The 24,835-nt window shown below is 37.4% G+C and overlaps 1 protein-coding gene across 1 annotated transcript in view; it reads right to left on the reverse strand.

The window, feature by feature from the left end:
* LOC124798977 (ATP-dependent RNA helicase DHX30-like) overlaps positions 1–24,835 on the reverse strand; it is a 310,021-nt gene that overhangs the window by 78,501 nt on the left and 206,685 nt on the right. The window contains exons 12-15 of the mRNA XM_047262513.1: positions 12,325–12,562; positions 4,918–4,936; positions 2,328–2,544; positions 1,034–1,223 (exon numbers count right to left, since the gene is read on the reverse strand). Coding sequence (XP_047118469.1) covers positions 1,034–1,223; positions 2,328–2,544; positions 4,918–4,936; positions 12,325–12,562 — 664 coding nt within the window. The remainder of the gene's footprint in view (positions 1–1,033; positions 1,224–2,327; positions 2,545–4,917; positions 4,937–12,324; positions 12,563–24,835) is intronic.

Consider the following 24,835-nt stretch of genomic DNA (forward strand, 5'->3'; position numbering starts at 1 on the left):
ACCGTTTCAACAGAACCATCCCAAAACCTTTGCCTGGAGCGATTTACTGAAATCATGGAAAACCTAAATCTGGATAGCCTGATGAGGATTTGAGCAGTCATTCCCCCAAAAAGGCAATGGATTGAATTAATTCAAGTGACACTAATTGAATTAGATGAGGAATGAGACAGAGAAAGTAGTAAACAATTTTTCTATTTGTGCAGCAAAATACTGACAATGGTAGATGCAGAGAGAATATATAATGTACAGTAACAATAGCCCGAAAATGGTTCCTTAAAATACTGAATATAATTTTCTGAAAGTTTTTGTCTAGAGTGTAGCCTTTTATGGAAGCGAAACATGGACCATAAACAGTACAGACAAGGAAAGACTTAAACTTTTAAAATGTAATGTTACTGAAAAATACTGAAGACTTTATAGGTAGACTGAGGTATCGAATCAAAATGAGGAGAAAATGGATTTATGCCACAACTTTACTATCGTAAGCATCAAGGAATATTTGATGACCACCAACATTCTTCATGAATGTAGCTTATGAGAAGATAAAACTCACTCTAGATGTAAAGAAAAACTGCGAGCCCATTTCTGTTATTTTTTATAGTGCTATAATAATGGAAATTCCAAGATGGAGCAGTACTTAAAATACGGGAAAGGTAACCACTCACTCACAAAGGATAAACGCTTGGAGCACACAAACACACAACACGAGACAGCAATCACACTAGGTTTCGAGCACTAGCTCTTCTTCTAACAAAAAGAAAACACACACAGAATGTACAGTCCTGTGGTCACAGAAGAGAGAGAGAGAGAGAGAGAGAGAGAGAGAGAGAGAGAGAGAGAGAGAGAGAGAGAGAGTGTGTGTGTGTGTGTGTGTGTGTGTGTGTGAGAGAGAGAGAGAGAGAGGGGGGGGGGGGGAATTGTCAGTGGTATATAGCATTTCTGGAAGTTAAAAACATATCTGTTACAAGTACAATCATTATATATATAGATGAAGTATTTTTTGGCAAAAAATATTATTTTAAACATGTTTTACCTTTTCTGCTACAAGTTCTCCTGGCTTAAATAGGATGACACACAGTGGAGATACAACAGAAGACTCTCTAATTAACAAAGATCTTCTTTCGAGAGACTTTATTTCATTGAAATGTGTAAGATATGGGCTTGAGTTATCACAATGCTTGTAATTAACACTGTCTGGTGTTATGGTAGCATGCTGCTCAAGCCTGCAAAAGAGGGAAAAACGCTAAATAATGTCTGAAGTCTTACTGTGGAAGCAGGTGAGATATTGTCAACTGAAATAGGCACACAAATGTTTTACAGCCACTTAAAGCCATGGAATCTCAGGAACTAGTGACTGCAACAATCAATCTGATCCTTTTAATTTAGAGACCCACCACATTGTAGCAAAGCAAGCTGGGATCCAGTCCCATTTAGCTTTGTTATTTGTCTCCTTAAATGACTTTTTTTTCCTCCTTAATTATCATTAGTGATACTGAGATATGTGCTGAAGACAAAGTCGTCATTCTGTAATTCCGAATATAAGACCAGACGCAACTTAGCTAAATTACATTAGTCAGAATAATTCCTAATTAATCTGAATCATTACAACTAAATAGTTTTGCTAATGCTCAGTTCAATTAACTAAAAATAATTATTTACTATTGCAGTTGCATTGTTGACAAGTAAACAAATGTAATTACTATATTACTGATAAAGGTAAGAAAATAACCCATATAAATCTTTAAACTATTCATATAGCTAATTTCCAAAAACATGGTAGGAACATCAGCACTTAGTTAATTTCCAGATACTTAACTCTTATGTATGGTACTGTTTACTTAGCTGTTTTTGCAGTTTCATCATCAAGAAGCCTTATTTCAGTCAAAACTCTTATTGTAACACAGTTCAGACCAAAACCAATTTTTCTCTGCTATTCAATTATTTTGTTATGTAAAATTCTAATTGTAAATTATTGAAATTACATATTTAAAAATTTGAAACTTTAGCAGTCATTTTTGCAAAACTATATAAGCACTGGGCTGAAGCGATTTTAAGTCAGTCCGTTTCAAGATTTCGAGCAAGTGGACCTTCCTATACACAAGACATAATTAAATTTCACAACTTTTTCATCCATAAAAAAACTAAATGTCTTTAGTTTGAAAAACCTGTTGACATCAAATTCTTATCTACTACCAGCTACATTTAGCTATCGAAAGGGAAAGCATAGGGATATCAGTCAGCTCAGCACACATTATTTTGCAAAATAATATGTTATACTATACACCAGCTCCTCTGAAGAAGACTAAAATCAACAAAGTTAAACTTACTCTGTGACTGTGAGATTTGTATCTTTTACTATGCGACCATTCATAATTTTCCAGTTGCGCTTGACTAGTAAATTTCCCAGGCCTGACATTAACACAGCCTTTACCAATTCATCATGAAGCTGATATTTATTACATGGTGAGGCATCATCAGTAAGCTTCTCAGAATGACAAAGTATCTTACATTCATACAGATATTCCGAAAACAGTTTATTCAACCCTGTGAAATTAAATAAGTTTTAGTCTTGATGTAAACATTTTATTTTATAAATGATTTTTTCTTGCAATAAATTTCCATCACTGATAAGCACTGAATCTGCAAATGATCATAAACTCTGCAGACATTTAAAATAGGAAGAACATGGATAATTATTATATCTATCAGACTGTTGACTAACTTCATTAAGTTATTTTCACATGTTACATAGAAAATATCAATTATTTTCCCTCTGTCAATTATCCTTACAATTCTAAGCACCTAGTATAATTTTCCATTTTTTCTTATGCTGCACAGTTTTGAGAATAGTTCTGAAAGACACATGTTTAGTCATGAAACTAAAGAGTACATTCTCTATTGAAAGAAATTGTTAAACTGCAAATAGGTTTTAATTTTTTCACTAAGAGTAATGTATTTGAAAGCTACTGATATCACTACAGTTTAGTGTACCATACTCCACTAATTTGTCCAACTCGACTCAGACTGTATTTTAAATACCTGGAGTTTTACGTATTTGACAACTACAAGAAACTCTCTGGCTTGTCAAACACAAATTTTAAAAAACATCAGTTAAGACAGAATATTTTTAGTTACAAGGCTTTTGAGACGAGTAAGAGACAAGAACACAATTTCAATGTCACCCATCACATCATGAAATGAAAGTTGTAAATATGACAGTTTCTCCTTTTTTTAGCGGTTTTGTTTGTTCTATCACTTCATACTAGTCACAGCTCAAACATACTCTTTGGAAAGTTTTTCTTCAATTGCCATATTTTCCTCAAAAAGCTCTTTATCACAATTCATGCCAGTAAACTTGTCATTTTGGAATTCAGCCAAAGAAACTATTTGGAACCATTTAGTATTGTGCAATGAGCTATGAATACTAACTTTTCAATTACATCTAAGGCTGTTTTCACACTGTTCAGGTATGTTGAAAAACATCTTTAAAGCTGAATTGCTGCAATTGGCAAATTTTAGTAAAATTACTATAAATTCCTTGAAAGACCATTTTTATCTCGCATTTCTCTTTGAGCCTGGTATGAGGTAACATTTCTGCCAAAAAATGATGCAATCAGAAGCATTTCTGTGTGATGTTTGTTGCTATCCATTTATCACAGTTCAGACACATCATACTAGAAGAAGTGAAATGATCCACCTATTGTTCAATTGTATGCTCCAGAGAGGAAGTATGCAACAATAAAAATCTTTGGCAATTTATACTATGATCTGAAAGCTTTACTACATAAAAATAATTTCAGTCACAAACTAAAAAAATCATGTCTGCTCAACAATTATAATTCAATAGAAAAAATTCTAACTTTGTGTTATAATTATTTATGTGTGTGTTTTCATACCACCACCAACTCATTTACACACACACACACACACACACACACACACACACACACACACACACACACACACACACACACACACAAAATCAGCAGCAGCAGCAGCAGCAAAGTTAAACACACCAGTAAACAGTAAGACAGTGACTGGACAATTCACAACAAACCAAGTGTCACTGCTATTGTGTATCATCACACCATAAATAAAAGGCACACCAACAATTAGTCATAGTCTAAAAAAATGCTGATACTTTCCTCTCAACTTTTAATTAATTTGCTAAAAGGAAAACACTAGTTTAAAAGTGCTGCTCGAACTGAAAATTAATAACTTTTATTTTCTACATACAAATATTCAGTTACTGTCAATTCCTGAAGGTATGCTTGCTAGAAACTGTGAGGGTTATGACTTCTGATGAATTGTAATGATATTGCCGAGTTAAGATACCGCTTTATAAAGATATTTAGCACAGTAGACAAATCAAATACTGCATCCACTACAGAAAGGCAATATTATTGTACTTTCCTTTCCTTTTATCTATTTGAATCAGTCATTTACACTGGTTACGGCTCTAAAAAATGTAACTACACATTGAAGTCGAGTTAAGGACATTAAGAAAATTCTAAACATTAAAATTCAGAAAGAATATAACAATTGGTGTAGCATCTTTTCTGACAATTATAATAAGATAATAATAAGGCACTAGGTACAAACTTCACACATCTTTTTAGGATGTGCATGATACCTATATGCTATTGACTAAACAGAGATGGTGCTGAGCAATAGACAGACACATCATAAAACATAGTACGAAACTTTCTTACTTTCAACATAGATTCCTGCCACAATTAACAAGCATATGGTCACTGTGTGGGCAAAGCATAAGACAAGAGGGGTTATGAAATATTATGCTAGAATAAAAACAAGTAGCTGTAAAGATTTTTGGGAGGAATAAAGATCCTCCCCACCTCGAATCTAACAGACACCTTATTACCTTGCGACAATTTTTGACTTTCAATCTTGCCTCACCTCTCTTCCCAACACCATTCTTCAATTAAATTTAAATTAACATCACAACTGTATAAACAGTCATCATTCTTCACTTCAAAACTGACCCTGTGCTAATTAACTTTTTAGCGTAACTGTTAACCACAGGGCTTCAGCAACTATCCAACACATCCATCTACGAACAGTGCATCGATACCATCCAGGAAGTCCAATATGATCTTTACTCTCAGAAGAAGCTTGTGAAAGGAAAAGGAAAATGATTCTGTTGGCAAGAACAAGTACACATCCTGCAGTAGCTGCACTCTGTAAAAACTACTCAAAATTACCAAGAAAGGTTATTTAAAAAATATCAAGGGACATGCACATATTTTGTCAGTAATCAGTAATTCCGACAACAGACTTAAGGCTATATAGAATGTAGTGAAACGAGAGACAGGAAAACCTGCCACAGAATAGGATAACATTGCAATTGAACTGAATGGAAGGGCTATAAATGATTAATCACTGTGGCGAATATATTTAATAAGCATTTCTTAAATATAGTAAAAGCATAGGAACAAACATTTCAAGAGAAAAAGCAAAACATGTGTGAAAACAGTTAATCTCATAAAATTCAATCATAGGAATGTATCACCAACCTCTCCTTCCGATATTAAGAAAACTACACATTCTCTCGAAAATAAAAGCTCATCTGGTTCTGATGCTTTTTTTTTCCAATAGAGTACTAAAGATTTGTTCCCATTAATAAGCCAAATCTTACCTGAAATTTGTAATGCATTACTAACTCAAGGCATTTTACCAGAGAGACTGAAATATTATGATGTTAAACATCTCTAAGATTGGTGATGAGAGAGATGTCAATGACTGCCAACCTGTATCACTCCTGACATTTTCCAAAATCTTCAAGAAGGTGATGTATTCTAGTGGTATCTCACCTTAGCAACTATAATATCCTCAGAAAATCGCAGTTTTGGTTTCAGAAAAGGTGCTGTACTGAGTATGCCATTTGTGTATTCTCTCATCTAAATTTACAGCCATTAAATAATAAAAATAGCATTGGCTGGTATTTTCTGTAACCAAACTAAGGGATTTGACTGTGTGAATCACAGAGTTCTCCTAGATAAATTGAAGTTATATGGGATTGATTCTATAGTCAACTAATGGATAATGTCTATCTAACCAAAAGAATGCAGGAAGATTTAGTTGTAAGATGGCTCATTGGATAGCTCACCAAAAGCTAAAGAAAGATCAGGCTTGATGATAGGAAGAAGGTATACTGAACTGTGAAGGATGAAGTGAAATAGAAACAGTGAATGGTCCAATCTCAGATTTGCAACAGTGAGCAAATGTGTGTAGCCACAGCGTTGTGGTTATGTGGTTACAGTGTTGCACTGCGAAGGGGGAGATTTGTGTTGAAATATTGCTTGAGGCCCCCCCCCCCCCCCCAACCCCACCCTGCAGAGTGATCCATGGAACATAAAACTAACTAGCTCCTTTATAAAATGACTAGGTCATTCTAAAGTCTCTTTGCTGTTGCATCATCGTCTTCCTTCACAATCTCATCATACCTTGGACAGCCACTTTCTACATGCTATCCATCATCTACAATCCTGGCCACCAACGAATTCCCACTAAGGCTAGTTTCTGTGTTCCCAGTGAATGAACTTTTGCTCTTGTGGACAAACATTTTAATTGGCTTGCCTGCAGCCTACACTCATTTATTCAGTCATTCCACTTCATGTTCTGTATATCCCATAATTAAGGAGAATCTTGAAAGACTTTGACCGAAAAATGTTACGCATCAACAGGAAGAAGCAGCTACTGCATGCTATGCCTGTGAAGTCCAGTAAAACTTAAGACCGGTGCTAAGCTACTTAAGTTAATAACTGAAGCTCTTACTTCTAGATGGCTTTATGTATCTATTAAAGGATGCATATGTACATTAAAAGAATAGCTATTTTTCTACATTCCCCAATTCAGTTTTTTGCAATTTTGTGCAAACCCTTTCAGAGAGTACTGGGTATCTATCTCCAGATATCTGACAGTTCTCGTTCAGGGTGTATATGCGGACAAGGAAACGAATTCCTGGATTTTTCCCAGTTAAAAACACACTTTCTCCCGGGTGAAAACACACTTTTTCCGTGTTAAGTGACGGTATACTATTCCTTGGAACTGTAAAACTTATCAGTCCTTTGATGGTTCTGGTTTTATACACTGGTGTAGAATTTCTGAGCCCTTTAGAAAACGAAACTCAGAAAAAAGACCATTTACGCTGCATATTTTCATATTACGAAAGTTTGAATTCGAATTCCACCAAATGCCACATGTTACTTTCCGAAGCATTGAAATCGAGATTGCGATGCACTTTTGTAAGCCAGTCATAGCTCATGTCATGTGATTTCATCAGCTGATACAGCGGATATTCCGAGCTTAGGACACTTGATGTAGTCAGCCAATAGTATTATCACTGTTAAGAAGTGCGTGCACACAAATAGGAAAAGTTAATGGTGTACATTAATATGCATAGTGTTGCTACAAGAAAAGCAGAGCTTTCACATATAATATTGGTCTCTACAATTAATAAGCTGCAAGAGAACTTTCACATATAATGATGATTTTTTTGCGACTGTTACACTTTAAGATACATCACACAGAAGTGTTTTCTATCTGGTCATCCTCAAATACTTAATTTTTAAATGAGAGTCAAATGCTCTGTGATTTAAGAAATTCATCACACATTCTCACACTTTGTTCATCTTGTGTAAAAGGAAATTTACTTTGAAAGTAATGCTTTTCAATCAATCGTTCACTATATTTTCCCGGGACCTGTTAGAAAGAGGTTCGTTTCAGCAGTTGCCAGAGAGCGCCAGATAACAGGCGTCACAGTGCTTGCGCAGCTAAGATGATGCAGAAGCCCGTATGTTCGTACGTGTAAAACATTAAAAGATTTTACATTATGTCATAAAAGAAACAAGGCATCAGAGGAATTCCGTGAACCATACTAAAATGCATAATTCAGCTTAAAGTGCACATTCATGCGTCCAGATTCGGTTGTAAGTTTTCTTGGAGTACCAGTACTGTATTGTCTCGTTTTTTGTTTTTTTATTTTGGCATAATGCCAAACGTGCTATAAGTTGAAAACACGCTCTTTTGAAATACAGCAAACAGTTGAAACTAGCCAATAGTGTGGGATTAAACACTTCGTTTCAAATAAATTGACTGCCTCAGCGGAAAAGATTAATAAAGCCATGTTTCTTTAGCAAACCAACAAAAATAACTTCATTGTTCTGCAAGGTGATTAATGCTTAACTGAAATTGTCTCCCGAGGCAGATACCCCAGTTTGTTCTCAGTGAATATTGCAGCTTGCGCGCGACAGTAAAATTTTTCCGGGTAGCATCCTGCTGCTTGCTTATACAGCTAACAGCCACACTTTTCTAGCCAGAAGCGGGAGAAGGTACATGCAAGACTCAACTGCGCATGTGCATGGGTCCACTCACAACTGCTCACACAAATCTAATGTAATCAGTTTTGACGTCATGCTCATCGGAGGCAACTCGTTGTTATGAAGCATTTCATAGTCTTCCTAAAGCCTTTGACACATTTTCCTACTGGCAGACGCTTGTATGAGCACTGTGTTTGGTTGTGTACATGGCGCATTTCCTTTGCAACTTGTTTTATTTTAGTTTTTTTCTCTCATTCTTGTTTTATTGCTGCAGTTCTATTCTGCAGTCGCAGGATGCAGTAATATCCTTTGTTAGAGTATTATTTCTTACCAGTCAAAATTACAAAAAATTAACTGAAAACTAAAACAAAACAAAAATATCCTGGAATTCTAAAAAATTCCTGGGCTTTTCCCGGTTTTCTCCCAGATGAAAAAATTCCCGGGTTTTTCCTGGATCTCTCGGTTGTCCCGGGTCGTATACACACTGTCGTTTTTCAGCAGGTCAAACAAATCTGTAACCATTCGTGCTCCCTTTGTTGTACATGTACAATATCCCCATTAATCCTAAATAGTATGTGTCTTGCACACTAATATGATCATAGATGGGTCCCATTTCATCTTAATTCACTCTTGTTAATAGCCACTTTCACAACTATTATCTTGCAGGGTTGCAAGTCTATTACTGAAGCACAGCACTCACAGCACTGTTTTATACAGTACTGACTTAGGTCCTTGGTGAGAGAGTTTATTCCACTTTTTGGGCATATAATCACTTCCCGTTTCCTGATATTAGGCGTAAGTGATACTAACTTGTATTCATCTAGGTGCACCTGTTTGATTTCTGTAATTTTCAAATTATGTTTTGCTACCCATAGCACACGTATAGAAATACTTACAGACTTTTCCATGTCTTGAAGTGAAATGAGAGGCTCATTTTTCCTACTTAACAAACTTCTTATGTTCGATGAAAAACTCCAAATACGAGGACTGTTCAATAAAGGAATGGCCATAATTTTTTTTTTTTTGACAACGTATCTTTACTCATCCTCATAATTTTGATAGTCCTTCTCAAAGTAGTCTCCCATGGATGCGATGCACTTGTCCAGTGTTTCTGCCAGTCTTCAAATACATGCTGGAAATCATTTTTTGAGAGATTCCTTCAAAATCATCACCGCAGCTTTCACCACTGCATCTGATGATTGATAATACCTCCCACAAAGGTGTTTCCTTCATGTTAGGGAATAGAAAAAAAGTTACATGGGTCTAAATTCAGACTATAGGGAGGGTGAGGGATGCACTTCACATTGATTTTTGCAGGATATTCAACAGCAAACATTGGCAATGTGCTGCCGTGCATTATCGTGGTGCAGCATCCAGCTCCTTCATGGAAATGTGGTCTTTCGCTCCTGATATGGACTTCAAATGTTTTCAGGTCATCCCTGTAGTACTGCCCAGTTACTGATGTGTGTGCAGGTACAACATGCATAATTGATCATCATGTCCACAGGATGTAGATGTTCATATTTTTTTCTGTGCCTCAGTATATGACTGAAGGCCAACAATAATTTGTATTCCTGGATCATCTGTTCCTTCTTGAAAACAGGTGAATGTGGAGGGTGATGTTCGAGTAGCTGATACACAAAAGTGGATTGTTCACAAGACTACCTTCATGGAGCGATGGTCCACGATAGCCATATTTTGGGTCTGCTGTGCAGTGGTATGACATGTCCAGGGCGCAAACATCTGATGTACCTTGTAGGTAGTAGGACATACGGTTTCACATCAAACGTGTACACCATGACCTTAACCTCCTCCAGGACATACGGCTAAAATATAGGTGCCTGTAATCATACAATTATCCTTGAGCCCTTACTGAACATGTGTGATAAGTACCCCTCAGTGCTGGAGATCAATCCAGAGTTCCTCATCTGGAGCATAAGATCTCCATGCAAGATGATTCGTTGCACCATGTGCAGAGTTTTGTGTGGGGCAATGATCACAGGTACGTCACCTGCAGTAATGTGTCCTTTGTCCATGTAATGTTGTAGTAGCAGTGCACAGAATTAGTATGGTTCCGAACAGACAATGGCACTGTGTCATATCACTGGGTCCTAGAAACCTCTCTTTGAAGGGACAGCGAAAATATGAATAAACTATTATCTTGTCAATGAAACACCAGTTTTTAACTGACTTCTACACAAGGCAATGCAGTAAGAGCAAATTTATGAAGAATGCCTATTTTGAGATTAGTGGAGGCAGTGGACAGAATGGACAAGCAGTACCCAGACTTTTTGCCTAGACTCCAAGTGACAGCTACTGTTACTAATAACTGTTAATGGCAATTCCAAGAAGCGAGAGACTAAATATACTACTTAAGGACAAATGCCCTCAATAGGCACTAATCATAGGTATGAGTTGTCTCTCCTCCAATATTATATGAAAAGCATCATTTTGTGGAATGGCTGTAATGCAGACACATACTCTTGATAACCAAGAAATCCCAATGTAAGATATTAATTGTGTACAAAAATTACATGTGCAACAGCCACAAACAGATAAAAGTTGAATGGTAATTTCTGAGAGAACAAAGGAAGTGGCACTTTTTTGTACATGAAAATCTGATAGTGGTTCACCATCCATTTTCCTCTACATAACAAAAGTTGCCTGTGGTCCAATTGCATCCATTCATATGTTGCCGAGTATGATATACTTTAATAAACTGGTGCAGAGACTAACAGATTAAATTTTACAAAAATGTGTGAGGAACAACTTCACTGGGTATGAAATAAGTGGGTGAAAGACAATATTAAGAGTGATTACATTGATAACACTGAGAAGTGCAGTACTTTTTAATACTATTACAGTTTTTATAAAGTAATGCATTGAAATTCAACACTTTGGGTATTCAGTTCACTACTTTCAACAGATACTTCCAGTGCAGTTACACAATATTATTCATAATAGCCTTTCCTGATGACCAACTGACAGAATCCCTTCCCACTAGCTTACCATCCTCCATTGCATTCTGTGTTGGGAATTAATATTTAGTTCCTGTGTAGCACTGCTGGGCTTCCAGTTACTTCATTTGTTACAGTGCTGAAAACTCAGTTGAATTACACCAAGATAGGCAGTAAAGTGTATACATTTGATATGTCAAAATCCTGTGCAGTAGTTCTTGGTACATGTTTGAACACAACGATTAATTATTCTCAGATGTTACAAGACTTCTATGTAAATGCCAAGTCCATTGCTACTTGTATTATCTAAGTTGTTTAGAAATGGTTCTGTAGGCAGTCTTGAACATATCTATGCAAAAGCTAACATAAATTCTGATTTGTAATTTATGTACACTAGCTCTCTATCTCAGAATTAAACAGAGGGTTTTTTAAGAATTTTATTCCTACTCATCTTACAGCAGAATGGACCAATGACCTTCAATTTAGAGCTTCATCAGTGAGAATGCCACACATTACTCGTATCAAACAATGGAAAATCCAGGACTAAATGTAACAATACCAAAGAAGAAAGTTACTACTAACCATATAGTAGAGATGCCTTAATGGCCGAAAGCTATAATTGGTGAATCTTTTTGTTGTGCTATCGTGACTCAGTATCTTCACTATATGGTGAGTAGCAACTTTCCTCCTCTGGTATTGACACATTACTCTTATTATAAAACAATTTACTTATTAATTAAACCTGCTGTCACCCTTCTGCTAGAGTCCAGCTTACTTGAAGAAGAAGAAGAAGAAAGAAAAAGAAGAGGAGAGGAGGAAGAAGAGTGCAGAAGAAGAAGAAGAAGAAGAAGAGGAAGAAGAGTGCAGAAGAAGAAGAAGAAGAAGAGGAAGAAGAGTGCAATAACAGAAAATTCATATGTTTAGCATTATTCTTTTATTTTTTCCAGCTAAATACAAGGGGAGAAAACAATACAACAAAGATGAGATTGCCTTGCTTTGTGAAACTGGTGATAAGATATTATACTCACTGGCAATAAGGTCAATGCTGGGGAACATTTATGTTCATATTGCTGACAAAGGCTTCTGAAATCCCCAGTTTTCATTTGCCATAGCATTCTATGTATTTTCCACAGGGCAATATGATCACTTGTTGAATGGTGCTCTCTTTTAGTTTCACGGATGTGATCCTTTTCTGTGAGGGCACCTTGAAATAGATCCACTTCTCCACTGAGAACTGTTGTAATGGTAAGCACTGGTTGTGTACACCTGGGAAAAATGCTTTCTGCTTTACAGAGTCATGCAATAATCAGAAGAAATATTTTTAATGTTTGAAAATTCACTGCATTTTTTAAAATAAACCTCATTAAATCCTCATAAGCTGCTTACAAGAGTTTTTGCACCACCTATATATCTGTGGACTTAAGAAAATGAAAGAATAAGCCTTATGCATGTATGTAAAAATAGTTTTACTGTGAAATAAAACAAAACTAATTAAAATCAAAGTAGTCTGCTCTTTGCACATTAGAGAAATCAGTATCTGCTAATGTGTTGCACGTTCTAAACTGGAAATAGGTCATCAAGGTATGTTGACAGCCTGAACAGTGTATATGAGCTGTATTATATTATTCAGTGTTGGAGACATAGCAAACACTACTGAGCTGCACCGAGAACGCAGGTTTACTTACACCTCTACTACACAGTTGGCTGTACGTAGCAATTTCCTGTGCTCAAAAAAGTGTCGAGTAGAGGTTAAAAAATCAAAGTAAGTAATTTTGAGGATAGTATGAAACATTCTGAGCAGTCTGTATAAACTATTATTAATTTGTCGAACTTTTAGTTTGATAATATTCAAAGATAGACATCCATAACTTGTATAGTGTTGTTGATTTTGAATATATTTTCAACTTCATTGTGCATGTGCAACAGATGATATCTCTGTTTTTCAAATATTCATTCCTAATATCTAGAATTCTTTTGTAGTTTAATTACCCATAGTTCATTCCAAAAAGCGTGATGGTACTGACCTAACTTAATATAATTTAAGATGAGTTTCTGATGTTACTTTATTCTGAATAGAACCTCTAATGGTACCATTTAGGTAACTGAGATGTCAAAATTCTGTCTTTTTTGATCTAGATCTCCTCTGTACATCAACATGATCCCTAAAAATTTAATCTGTCTAGTTGCTTTATGAACCTGTTTTCTATTTCTATTTTTGCCCTTACTGGTTTTTGTTCTCAGACAGCCATGACTTATTTTTGTAGTGATATTGACATGTTACATATATGATATATTTTGTGAAGTTCATAGGCAGTTCCCTGTAGTTAGTCTATACTATTCAGATTAAAACTTGTTATTCTGTATCCCCTCTGGCCTAGATGCTTTAAAGTCACAAAATTTTTCATGTTTACATTTGTAATCCTACCACTAGTGCAATAAACAGGCAGTGCCTGCCATTAATATACCGTTATTAAATATATTTAATTATATTCCAAAAGAATTTGTTTATGATTGTCTTATTATTATTATTATTATTATTATTATTATTATTATTATTATTCCCCACTCACCCTCCCCATGAGGCAAACGAGAATTCCAGCCAACTGACGTTTGTCTGCCACAGAGTATTAACTGGCACATGCTTCACACACTAAAAAGAGATGAATAGGACAAACTCCGTAACATCACAGACATACATAGTTTCTCAGTGAATGTTCAGGATCTGTTAACTGGTCTTGGTTCTCCTGAGAGGCATCTGTCAAAGTTATTTTTATTTTATTTTATTTTTATTTGCGAATTGATCACTTAGGATCACACTACAATTTCATTTCTTCTTTGTCTTAAGTATCCTCTTTCTCCAGTACTCTTTCATATGGACGCTGTGCTGTTGCTTCTGTTGATCCATCCAAGATCTTCCAGTCTTCTTAGTTCTTTCGATTAGAAATCCTTCCAAGCTTCGAATGATGGTCTGGACTGTATCCCTATTTAACATCTGAACTTCCTGAATGCTGAACCTTTCCAGATCCTTATGAGCTTCCTTAATCCATGTCGTCATCATTTCCTTTTTCCACAGGTAGTCTAATATTCTTTTGGTTGTCTGGTTTTGTCCATTCTGTACAGGTGTCCTAGAAATGATAACCACCTCTTTTTCAAGGTCTCCAAGATTTTATCCACCTTTTTGTACATTTCGTTGTCTCTCCGAAGTTTCCAGTCAGTTTCAGCCTGGGTTGCACCTATGATTTTCCATAATATTCTTCTTTCTAGTACCCGCAGCTTTTCCAACTTGTAATTCATTGATAGGCACTCACTGACATACAGGCACTCTGTTTTTACCACAACACTGTAGTGCTTTATTTTGGCATTCCAATAGATGCACTTTTTGTTATAAATGTTTTTAGTTAATCTTTAAGCTCTCTTCATTTTTGGGATCCAGCCCCCACAGCAGCTTTCTCCAGTCTGTTCTCTTTTACAGCTTCACTGAAGTATTTGAATATTTTTACCCCCTCAATCTGTCCATCTATGTTTCAAGAAATTGTGGTCCATGTTTGTAACTTGTCATGACTTTGCTCTTCTCTTTCGAGATCCTAAGTCCTGTCTTGCCAGCGATCCTTTTGAGTAGGTTGACTTGTATGGCCACTTCTTCTATGTTCTCTGAAAGTATTGTAAAATCATCAGCTAAAGCCACGTAATTGACTTTGATTCCTCCGAATGTTCTTCCTAGACAGATTGGGTTCATCCCTTGATTTTCAAGTTTGGAATTCTAAATTCTCACAATCTTCTCCAGAACAGAGTTAAATGGTATTGGTGATAATCCATTGCCCTGTTGCACACCTCTCTTTATTTCAAATGTTTGGGACAATTCTCCCATGAACTTCACTTTGGAAGTTGTGCCTGTTAAGGTTTTTTTTTTTTTTTTTTTTTTTTTTTTTTATAATGTTTGCCAGCTTGTTTTTGACCCCAAATTCTCAGATAATCCTACCTAGGATCTCTCTCTATCCACTGAGTCAAAGGCTTTTTTGAAGTCAATGAAAGAAACCACTATATTTTTGCCATTCAGCATTCTGTGTCAGATTCTTGATTTCAAATTAAAAATTTGTTTGGCACATGAGCGGCCTTTCCGGAATCCACACTGGAATTCTCCAAGTTGTTTATCTAGGATTCCTTGAGTTCTATTCATCAGCATATTTGAGAGGATTTTGTAGGTGACTGGGAGTAATGACACACCTCTGTAGTTGTTTACATCTTGTTTGTCACCTTTCTTATGGAATGGGTGGATCAGTGCCATTTTCCATCCATCTAGCAGTTTTTCTGTCTTCCATATTTGCTGGGATTTGCTAGGATTTCTGGTTCTGCCCATTTCAGCATTTTTGCTGATGTTGTCTTCTCTGATTGCCTTGTTGTTCTTGAGACTTTTTAGGGCTTCCTTTAATTCTTCTTTTGTTGGTGGCATATCATCATCTAGATTCTCAGGAAGAGCCAGTAGTTCCAGTTTGTGGTTGGAGGTGGGCAGCTGAGCAGCTTGTCGAAGTATCTGGCTAGTATATGGCAATTTTCTTGATCATTGAATCCAATTTTGCCCTGTTCATTTTTGAAGCTTACACTTGGGAGTTGATACCCTTTGAGCTTGTCTTTAAAAGTTTGAAATAAATCTCTCTTATTATTTTTGTGAAGCTGTCCAGGGGATTTTGAAATTTTGTATCATCAAATGTTCATTTTACTCTGTGGAATATCCTTGATGTTTCTTTTGTTTGTTTTCTGAAATGTTCCCAGTGTTCCCTATTTCCTGAACTTTTCCATGTGTTGATTCTTTTCAAGTGCTTTCTCACATTCTTCACTCCACCAGATTGTCCATTTTGTCTTTGCCAGACTGAGCGTTTTCTCTGCGGCTTCATTGAGGTGTTGCCAGGTCTCTGTTCTAGGGAAGCGGATTTTTTCTCAGAAGTTACTTATGTCTTGGTTGATGTTCATTTTGTTGGTGTCATATTTGGTCACTTTGGGTGTCTCTTTCTTTTCGTGGGAAAAATGCATTTTAACTATGGAGAGGTAGTGATCAGAGTCAAATTTACCACCTCTGATTACTTTAACATTCATCATTTCTATAATGTTTGTCCTGGTTATTCCTACATGGTCTAATCGGATTCTACTAGGTTTGGATTTGGAGATACCCATGTCTTTGCTTTTCTTGCGAGTTTCCAAAAATTAGTTGATATCAGCTTCAACTGGAAAGTTCTGAAGAGTCCAATGAGCATTTCTCCATTCTCATTTGTTCTCCTGTGTGCTGGGCAGTCTCCTGCTATGTGTCCATATTTTCTTCCTGTCCCAATCTGTGCACTGAAGTCTCCCAGAAGGATTTTTGTATGGTTCACAGCTATCCTGGAGAACTCTGTTTCCAGTAGATCCCAGAAGTCATCAACTTCCTGTGGGTTCTTCTGTTATCTTTGTTAATTCAAGCATGGCAGTTTATAAGAGTATATTTCTTGTTTTTGCAATTGATTGTCAGTATGGATAATATTTTAGGTTTTGATGAGAAGTTTATGACTTTGTTCGCTACAGTTTTGTTTACATAAAAGGCAGTCCCAGGAAGGAGAGGGGTGTTAGTCATTATCTTTATTGCTGGCTTTCCCGTGAACACTCTGTAGTGCTGTGTGTCCATGATGTGCTCATCTAGGAATCTGGTCTCTTGTACAGCCAAGATCTGAATTTCGTGGTCGTACAGGAGCTTTTCCAATTCTATCCATTTTCCGACTCGGAGGACTGAATTTACGTTTATGGTTACAATGAAATATTTTTTCCTGAATTTCAGTTTGTACGGTGTTTCAAGATGCCCTGAGTCTTTTTGTATGCAAGTGGTGGGACTCCCCATAATCCTAGGTCCCGGTGCACGTCGCATTGCAATGGTAGATTCCTTTTTCAAGTTACCACCTGGGGTAGTGCTCTCATTTAGCAACATTTCCATTCTGCATATGAAAGTGTAGGTGGAGGAAATAAATTCCAAAGCAAGATCGGATTGTTAGTCTGAAATGATTGCTTTTTGTGGTTTACTCCACTATGTTCTTCCAATGTCTCAGCCACTGGGAACTGAGCTTCCTCTTGCGCCTTTGAGACCACTGACTGGGTTTCACCTAGTAACCCTTGGCAGGGGCTCTTACTGGGTGCTACCATCCGAAGCCAGATGGACCCAAGTTTTTTTTACAAGGCTGTTACACCTCCCCCTCCTACTTCCCCATCTCTTGCAAATGGGGCTCCGAGCTTGGGGCCAGCATAGTAGGGTTTTATTTCATTTAATTATTATTTCTTTTATTTATTGAGGTTTTCCTCTACACAAAAGTTTCTTCTCTAACGTCGCAAATACCCAGAAATTATTACATCATTTACACAAGATCTTAATTTGTCTCCTCATGATGTGCTCTCCTCTTCTTTCCCTCTGGTTCCCATTCCAGGGTCATTTTTGGAATTCTGGCTTCCTCCATTCTTCTTACATGCCCGTTCCATTGTAACTTCCTTCTATCCATCACATCATGTATTCTTTCTCTTACTCCCATTCTCTTTATTATTTCATCGTTTCTTACTCTCTCTTTTATAGAAATTTTTGCTGATCTTCTCCAGAAGTCCATTTCTACTGCTTGCAGTTTTTTTAGGCGTTTCAGATTTGTAGTCCAAGTCTCCACTCCATATATAACTACACTCTCTCTATCGATTTATATTTGGATTTTTAATTCAGTTTATTAAATTTCAGCTCCATAAGGTTGAGGCATCCCAATGACCTTCCTTCCACTGCTAATTCTTTTATTAATTACTATCCCTGATTTTCCCTGCAATTCTAAAATGGATCCCAAATAACAGAAAGTACTGACCACCTTAATTTTCTTTTCCTCTTTTAAGTCATCTGGATCATTAATGAGGTATTCTGTTTTCTGGTGCTTTATCTTCAATCCCCAGTTTCCGTATTCCATTGCTAATTGGTTACACATGGAATTTGCAACCTTCCGTCTTGTGCTGTAACTACTTGATCTTCAGGAAATAGTAAGTGATATAAATAAACTCCATCTTTAGTTTACAGCCCCACTCCACTGAATTTACAAGACCATGTCTTATCTATCTAAATTCTAAATAATGTTGGTGACATGGGGCAGCCTTGTAATAGACCCTTGCTTGTTCCAAATTTTTGTGAAAGTGTACTACCAATTTTCACTTGACATGTTATCTTTATATATTTCTTGTATTATTTTAATTAAAGGACCCTTTATGTTTGCCAAATATGATGCTCTCCAAAGTAGTTTTTCAGGGCAGCATCATATGCTTTTTCTAAATCTATGAAAATTAATCATGGTTTTTTTTTATTTTCCCTATGTTTTCTCTTAGAGATGCTGTAATGTGAAAATATAATCTATGCATGATCTACCAGACCAAAGACACATTGTTCTTCCCGGGTTTTAAAATTTATTTCCAGCTTATTTTTAATTATTTTCCGGAAAATTCTCATTAATGTGTTTCTAACACATATTCCTCAGTAGCTCGAACAGCTTTTGTGATCCCCTCCCTTAAATATAGTATTAATATAGTCCACCTTCATTTCCTTGGGTACTGAATCTCCGTGTAACATTTTATTGAATAAGCATATTATTAGTTTCACAGTTTTGTCACCACCATATTTTAAGAGCTCTGGATTGATATTGACTGGTCCTGGTTATTTACCATTCTTCCCTGTTCTTAATACCTTATTCACCTCAGTTTCTGAAACTTAGATCTCATCCCCTTCCTGCTCCTTTTCTTCCATTGTTCCTTCCTCCAGATACTCTTCTCTGTCCTTTTTTAATAATTTTCAGATATATTCTTCCCATTCTTTTGGTGTTATCAGCTGGAGACTGGTTTTGACTTTTGTCTCTTGTCAAAGACCTTTTAATACCGATCACGCTTGCTTCACTCTCCCTAATCCCAGTTTGCTATTGCCATTGCTATTGCACATATCATTTCCCATGCTTTATTCTTTGCTAGCCTTATCTTTTTTATCACTTCATTCTTTTTTTCCTTGTTGATTGTTCTTGTTACTTCCGATTTATCATTCAGCCACCAGTTGAATGCGTTCCTCTTAACTGCCACTTCTATTTCCTTCCACCACTATCCTGCTGTATAGCTGTGGTTGTTTCCCTTATTCCCAGCACCTCAGTTGCTGTATCTATAACATTGGATTTTATGTAACCATACATGTGCTCTATGCTTATACTTAACATACTTACACCATTGGATTTTATGTACTCGTGCATGCACACCCCCCCCCCCCCCCCCCCCCCCCCCACCTTCCCACCCCCAGGTAAAAAAATACAGGGAGCAAAATGCTCTTTACAATTTTTACAGAAACCAGATGGCAGCTGTAAGAGTCAAGGGGCACAAAAGGGAAGCAGTGGTTGGGAAGGGAGTGAGACAGGGTTGTAGCCTGTCCCTGATGTTATTCAATCTACATATTGAGCAAGCAGTAAAGGACACAAAGGAAAAATTTGGAGGAGGAATTAAAATCCATGGGGAATAAATAAAAAACTTCGAGGTTTCCAGATGACATTGTAATTCTGTCATCAGAGACAGCAAAGGACCTGGAAGAGCAGCTGAACAGAATAGACAGTGTCTTGAAAGGAGAATATGAGACGAACATCAACAAAAGCAAAACAGGGATAATGGGATGTAGACAAATTAAATCAGATGAGTTTTGCTATTTGTGGCACAAAATTGCTGATGATGGTCGAAGTAGAGAGGATATAAAATGTAGACTGGCAATGGCAAGGAAAGCGTTTCTGAAGAAGAGAAATTTGTTAACATCGGGTACAGATGTAAGTGTCAGAAAGTCTTTTCTGAAAGTATTTGTATGGAGTGTAGCCATGTATGGAAGTGAAACATGGATGATAAACAGTGTAGACAAGAAGAGAATAGAGGCTTTTGAAATGTGGTGTTACATAAGAATGCTGAAGATTAGATGGGTTGATCACAGACTAATGACGAGGTACTGAATAGAATCGGGGAGAAGAGGAATTTGCAGTACAACCTGAGTAGATGAAGGGATCGATTGGTAGGCCACATTCTGAGGCATCAAGGGATCACCAATTTAGTACCAGAGGGAAGCATGGAGTGTAAAAATCATAGAGACAGACCAAGAGGTGTATATACCAACCATATTCCGAAGAATGTAGGTTCCAGTAGTTATCTGGAGATGAATAGGCTTGCATAGGATAGAGTACCATGGAGAGCTGTATCAAACCAGTCTCTAGACTGAAGACCAAGATAACAATACATTTCCTCTGTACTTCTTTCAAATGATTCTTCTGATGTTTTTTCCAGTCTGGTGGAAAAGAATGGTCCTATACTTTCAGCTTTTAGACTACTGTCAATATTGAAGTATAGAGTTTCAGCTTTCTCAGCATAATTTGCTTTAATGTTGTTAGAATCATTCTTCGATGGCCAAAAACTCTTCATTTTTACTAAATAATGGTCCGATCCACACTGGTTCCTCCATAAGATCTAACATCTGCTGTGTTGAAACTACTCAAATGTCTAACCATAATATAATCTATTATAGAATGAAGTTCTCTCATATTCTGTTGCCAAGTATATTTGTGTGTATCACTGTGTTTTTTAATCTGTCAGTAATTTTCAGCTCAAACTGTTCACAAATTTCAATCAGTCGTTCTCCATTGTCGTCATATTCTGTCGCTCCCTGTTATCCCACTACTGGGCACGATTCTGTAATTCCTACTCTTCCGTTCATATCCCCCATGAAAATCAGTTCTTTCCTCCTTGGGATGTTTTTCTATGGTCTCCCTAAGGATTATACAGAAAGTAACTTTCTCCTGGTCCCTTGTATCATTTGTGTGTGCTTATACAACAATAATTACAACTTCTCTGTCAAACAGAGTCACTTCTACCATAATAATATTTTGGTTAATAAAGCTCCAATTTGTCATTCTCTTTTTCCATGCTTTCCTTATCATAATGGAGACTCTCGCTTTGGCTCTTGCCACTTTGGAGACCCTACTCCAAATATGTGCAAAATTACCAAGTTGTTGTTCTCCTTTGTCTTTCCTCTTGGTCTCACAGAGCAAAACATCCATTTTGAAACTGTCAAGTTCTGTTGGTAATATAGTCAGATTTGTGGGGATAACTTGCACATTCCAGCATCCAAACGTCATTTCCCTTTTTTCTTTGCCTGTTCATTGTCCAGTTCCAGTTTTTCCAAAGCATATTATTAGGCTTTTTAGCATTTTAATTTTTTCATGTGAGTGAGGAGCTGGCCCACTGCAGAACCCCCAATACATCTACATCTACATCTACATCCATACTCTGCAAGCCACCTGACGGTGTGTGGCGGAGGGTACTTTGAGTACCTCTATCGGTTCTCCCTTCTATTCCAGTCTCGTATTGTTAGTGGAAAGAAAGATTGTCGGTACGCCTCTGTGTGGGTTCTAATCTCTTTGATTTTATCCTCATGGTCTCTTCGTGAGATGTACGTAGGAGGGAGCAATATACTGCTTGACTCCTCGGTGAAGGTATGTTCTCGAAACTTCAACAAAAGCCTGTACCGAGCTACTGAGCGTCTCTCCTGCAGAGTCTTCCACTGGAGTTTATCTATCATCTCCGTAACGCTTTCGCGATTACTAAATGATCCTGTAATGAAGTGCGCTGCTCTCCGTTGGATCTTCTCTATCTCTTCTATCAACCCTATCTGGTACGGATCCCACAATGGTGAGCAATATTCAAGCAGTGGGCGAACAAATGTACTGTAAACTACTTCCTTTGTTTCCGGATTGCATCTCCTTAGGATTCTTCCAATGAATCTCAGTCTGGCACCTGCTTTACCAATGATTAATTTTATATGGTTATTCCATTTTAAATCACTCCTAATGCGTACTCCCAGATAATTTATGGAATTTAACTGCTTCCAGTTGCTGACCTGCTATATTGTAGCTAAATGATAATGGATCTTTCTTTCTATGTATTCGCAGCACATTACACTTGTCTACACTGAGATTCAATTGCCATTCCCTGCACCATGCGTCAATTCGCTGCAGATCCTCCTGCATTTCAGTACAATTTTCCATTGTTACAACCTCTCGATACACCACAGCATCATCTGCAAAAAGCCTCAGTGAACTTCCTATGTCATCCACAAAGTCATTTATGTATATTGTGAATAGCAATGGTCCTACAACACACCCCTGCGGCACACCTGAAATCACTCTTACTTCGGAAGACTTCTCTCCATTGAGAATGACATGCTGCATTCTGTTATCTAGGAATTCTTCACTCCAATCACACAATTGGTCTGATAGTCCATATGCTCTTACTTTGTTCATTAAACGACTGTGGCGAACCATATCGAACGCCTCACAGAAGTCAAGAAACACGGCTTCTACCTGTGAACTCGGGTCTAAGGCCCTCGTACTCTCGTGGACGAATAGCGTGAGCTGCGTTTCACATGATCGTCTTTTTCGAAACCCATTCTGATTCCAACAGAGTAGATTTCTAGTCTCCAGAAAATTCATTATACTCTAACATAATACGTGTTCCAAAATTCTACAACTGATCGACATTAGAGATATAGGTCTATAGTTCTGCACATCTGTTCGATGTCCCTTCCTGAAAACAGGGATGACCTGTGCCCTTTTCCAATCCTTTGGAACGCAAACCCTTCTAGAGACCTACTGTACACTGCTGCAAAAGGGGGGCAAAGTTCCTTCGCTTACTCTGTGTAAAATCGAACTGGTATCCCATCAGGTCCAGCGGCCTTTCCTCTTTTGAGCAATTTTAACTGTTTTTCTATCCCTCTGTCATCTATTTCGATATCTACCATTTTGTAATCTGTACGACAATCTAGAGAAGGAACTACAGTGCAGCCTTCCTCTGTGAAACAGCTTTTGAAGAAGACATTTAGTATTTCGGCCTTTAGTCTGTCATCCTCTGTTTCAGTACCATTTTGGTCACAGAGTGTCTGGACATTTTGTTTTGATCCACCTACTGCTTTGACGTAAGACCAAAATTTCTTAGGATTTTCTGCCAAGTCAGTACATAGAACCTTACTTTCGAATTCATTGAACGCCTCTCGCACAGCCCTCCTCACACTATATTTTGCTTTGTGTAATTTTTGTTTGTCTGCAAGGCTTTGGCTATGTTTATGTTTGCTATGAAGTGCCCTTTGCTTCCACAGCAGTTTTGTAACTCTGTTGTTGTACCATGGTGGCTCTTTTCCATCTCTTATGATCTTGCTTGGCACATATTCATCTAATGCATATTGTACTATGGTTTTGAACTTTGTCCACTGATCCTCAACACTATCTGTATTTGAGACAAAACTTTTATGTTGAGCCATCAAGTACTCTGAAATCTGCTTTTTGTCACTTTTGCTAAACAGAAAAATCTTCCTACCTTTTTTAATATTTCTATTTACGGCTGAAATCATCAATGCATTAACTGCTTTATGATCACCGATTCCCTGTTCTGCATTAACTGTTTCGAATAGTTTGGGTCTGTTTGTCACCAGAAGATCTAATATGTTATTGCCAAGAGTTGGTTCTCTGTTTAACTACTCAAGGTAGTTTTCAGATAATGCACTTAAAAAATTTCACTGGATTCTTTGTCCCTGCCACCCGTTATAAACATTTGAGTCTCCCAGTCTGTATCTAGCAAATTAAAATCTCCACCCAGAACTATAACATGGTCGGGAAATCTATTCGAAATATTTTCCAAATTTTCCTTCAGGTGCTCTGCCACAACAGCTGCTGAGCCAGGGGGCCTATAGAGACATTCAATTACCGTGTTTGAGCCTGCTTTAACCATGACCTTCACCCAAATTATTTCACATTTCGGATCGCCGTCAATTTCCTTTGATACTATTGCACTTTTTATCGTTATAAACACGCCTCCCCCTTCACTGTCCAGCCTGTCTCTGCAGTATACATTCCAATCTGAGTTTAGAATTTCATTACTGTTTACATCTGGTTTCAGCCAACTTTCTGTCCCTAGTACTATGTGGGCATTGTGACCGTTTATTAATGAGAGCAGTTCTGGGACCTTTCTATAGACACTCCTGCAGTTTACTATTACCACATTAATATTGTTATTCTCTGTAGTGTTTTGCCTACTACTACCTTGTTGCTTCTCAGGAGGCATCTCGTCGGGCCTAGGGAGGGAATTCTCTAACCTAAAAAACCCGCATGTGCACTCCACACGTACTCCACTACCCTTGTAAGTGCTTCCTGTGTGTAGTGCATGCCTGACTTATTCAGGTGGACCTTATATTTCTCCACCTGATAGCGGAGGTCGAGAAATTTGCATCCCAGATCTCTGCAGAATCATCTGACCCTCTGGTTTAAGCCTTCCACTCAGCGAGTGAGGCTTTCCGCCTTCACCAACTCCGCCAACCGCCTGTATGAACTGAGGATGACCTCTGAACCCACACAGCAGGAGTCATTGGTGCCGATATGAGCAACAATTTGCAGTTGGGTGCACCCAGTGCTCTCTATCGCCGCCAGCAAGGCCACCTCCACATCGCTGATG

This window comes from Schistocerca piceifrons, chromosome 5, assembly GCF_021461385.2.
Source record: "Schistocerca piceifrons isolate TAMUIC-IGC-003096 chromosome 5, iqSchPice1.1, whole genome shotgun sequence".
NCBI lineage: Eukaryota > Metazoa > Arthropoda > Insecta > Orthoptera > Acrididae > Schistocerca > Schistocerca piceifrons.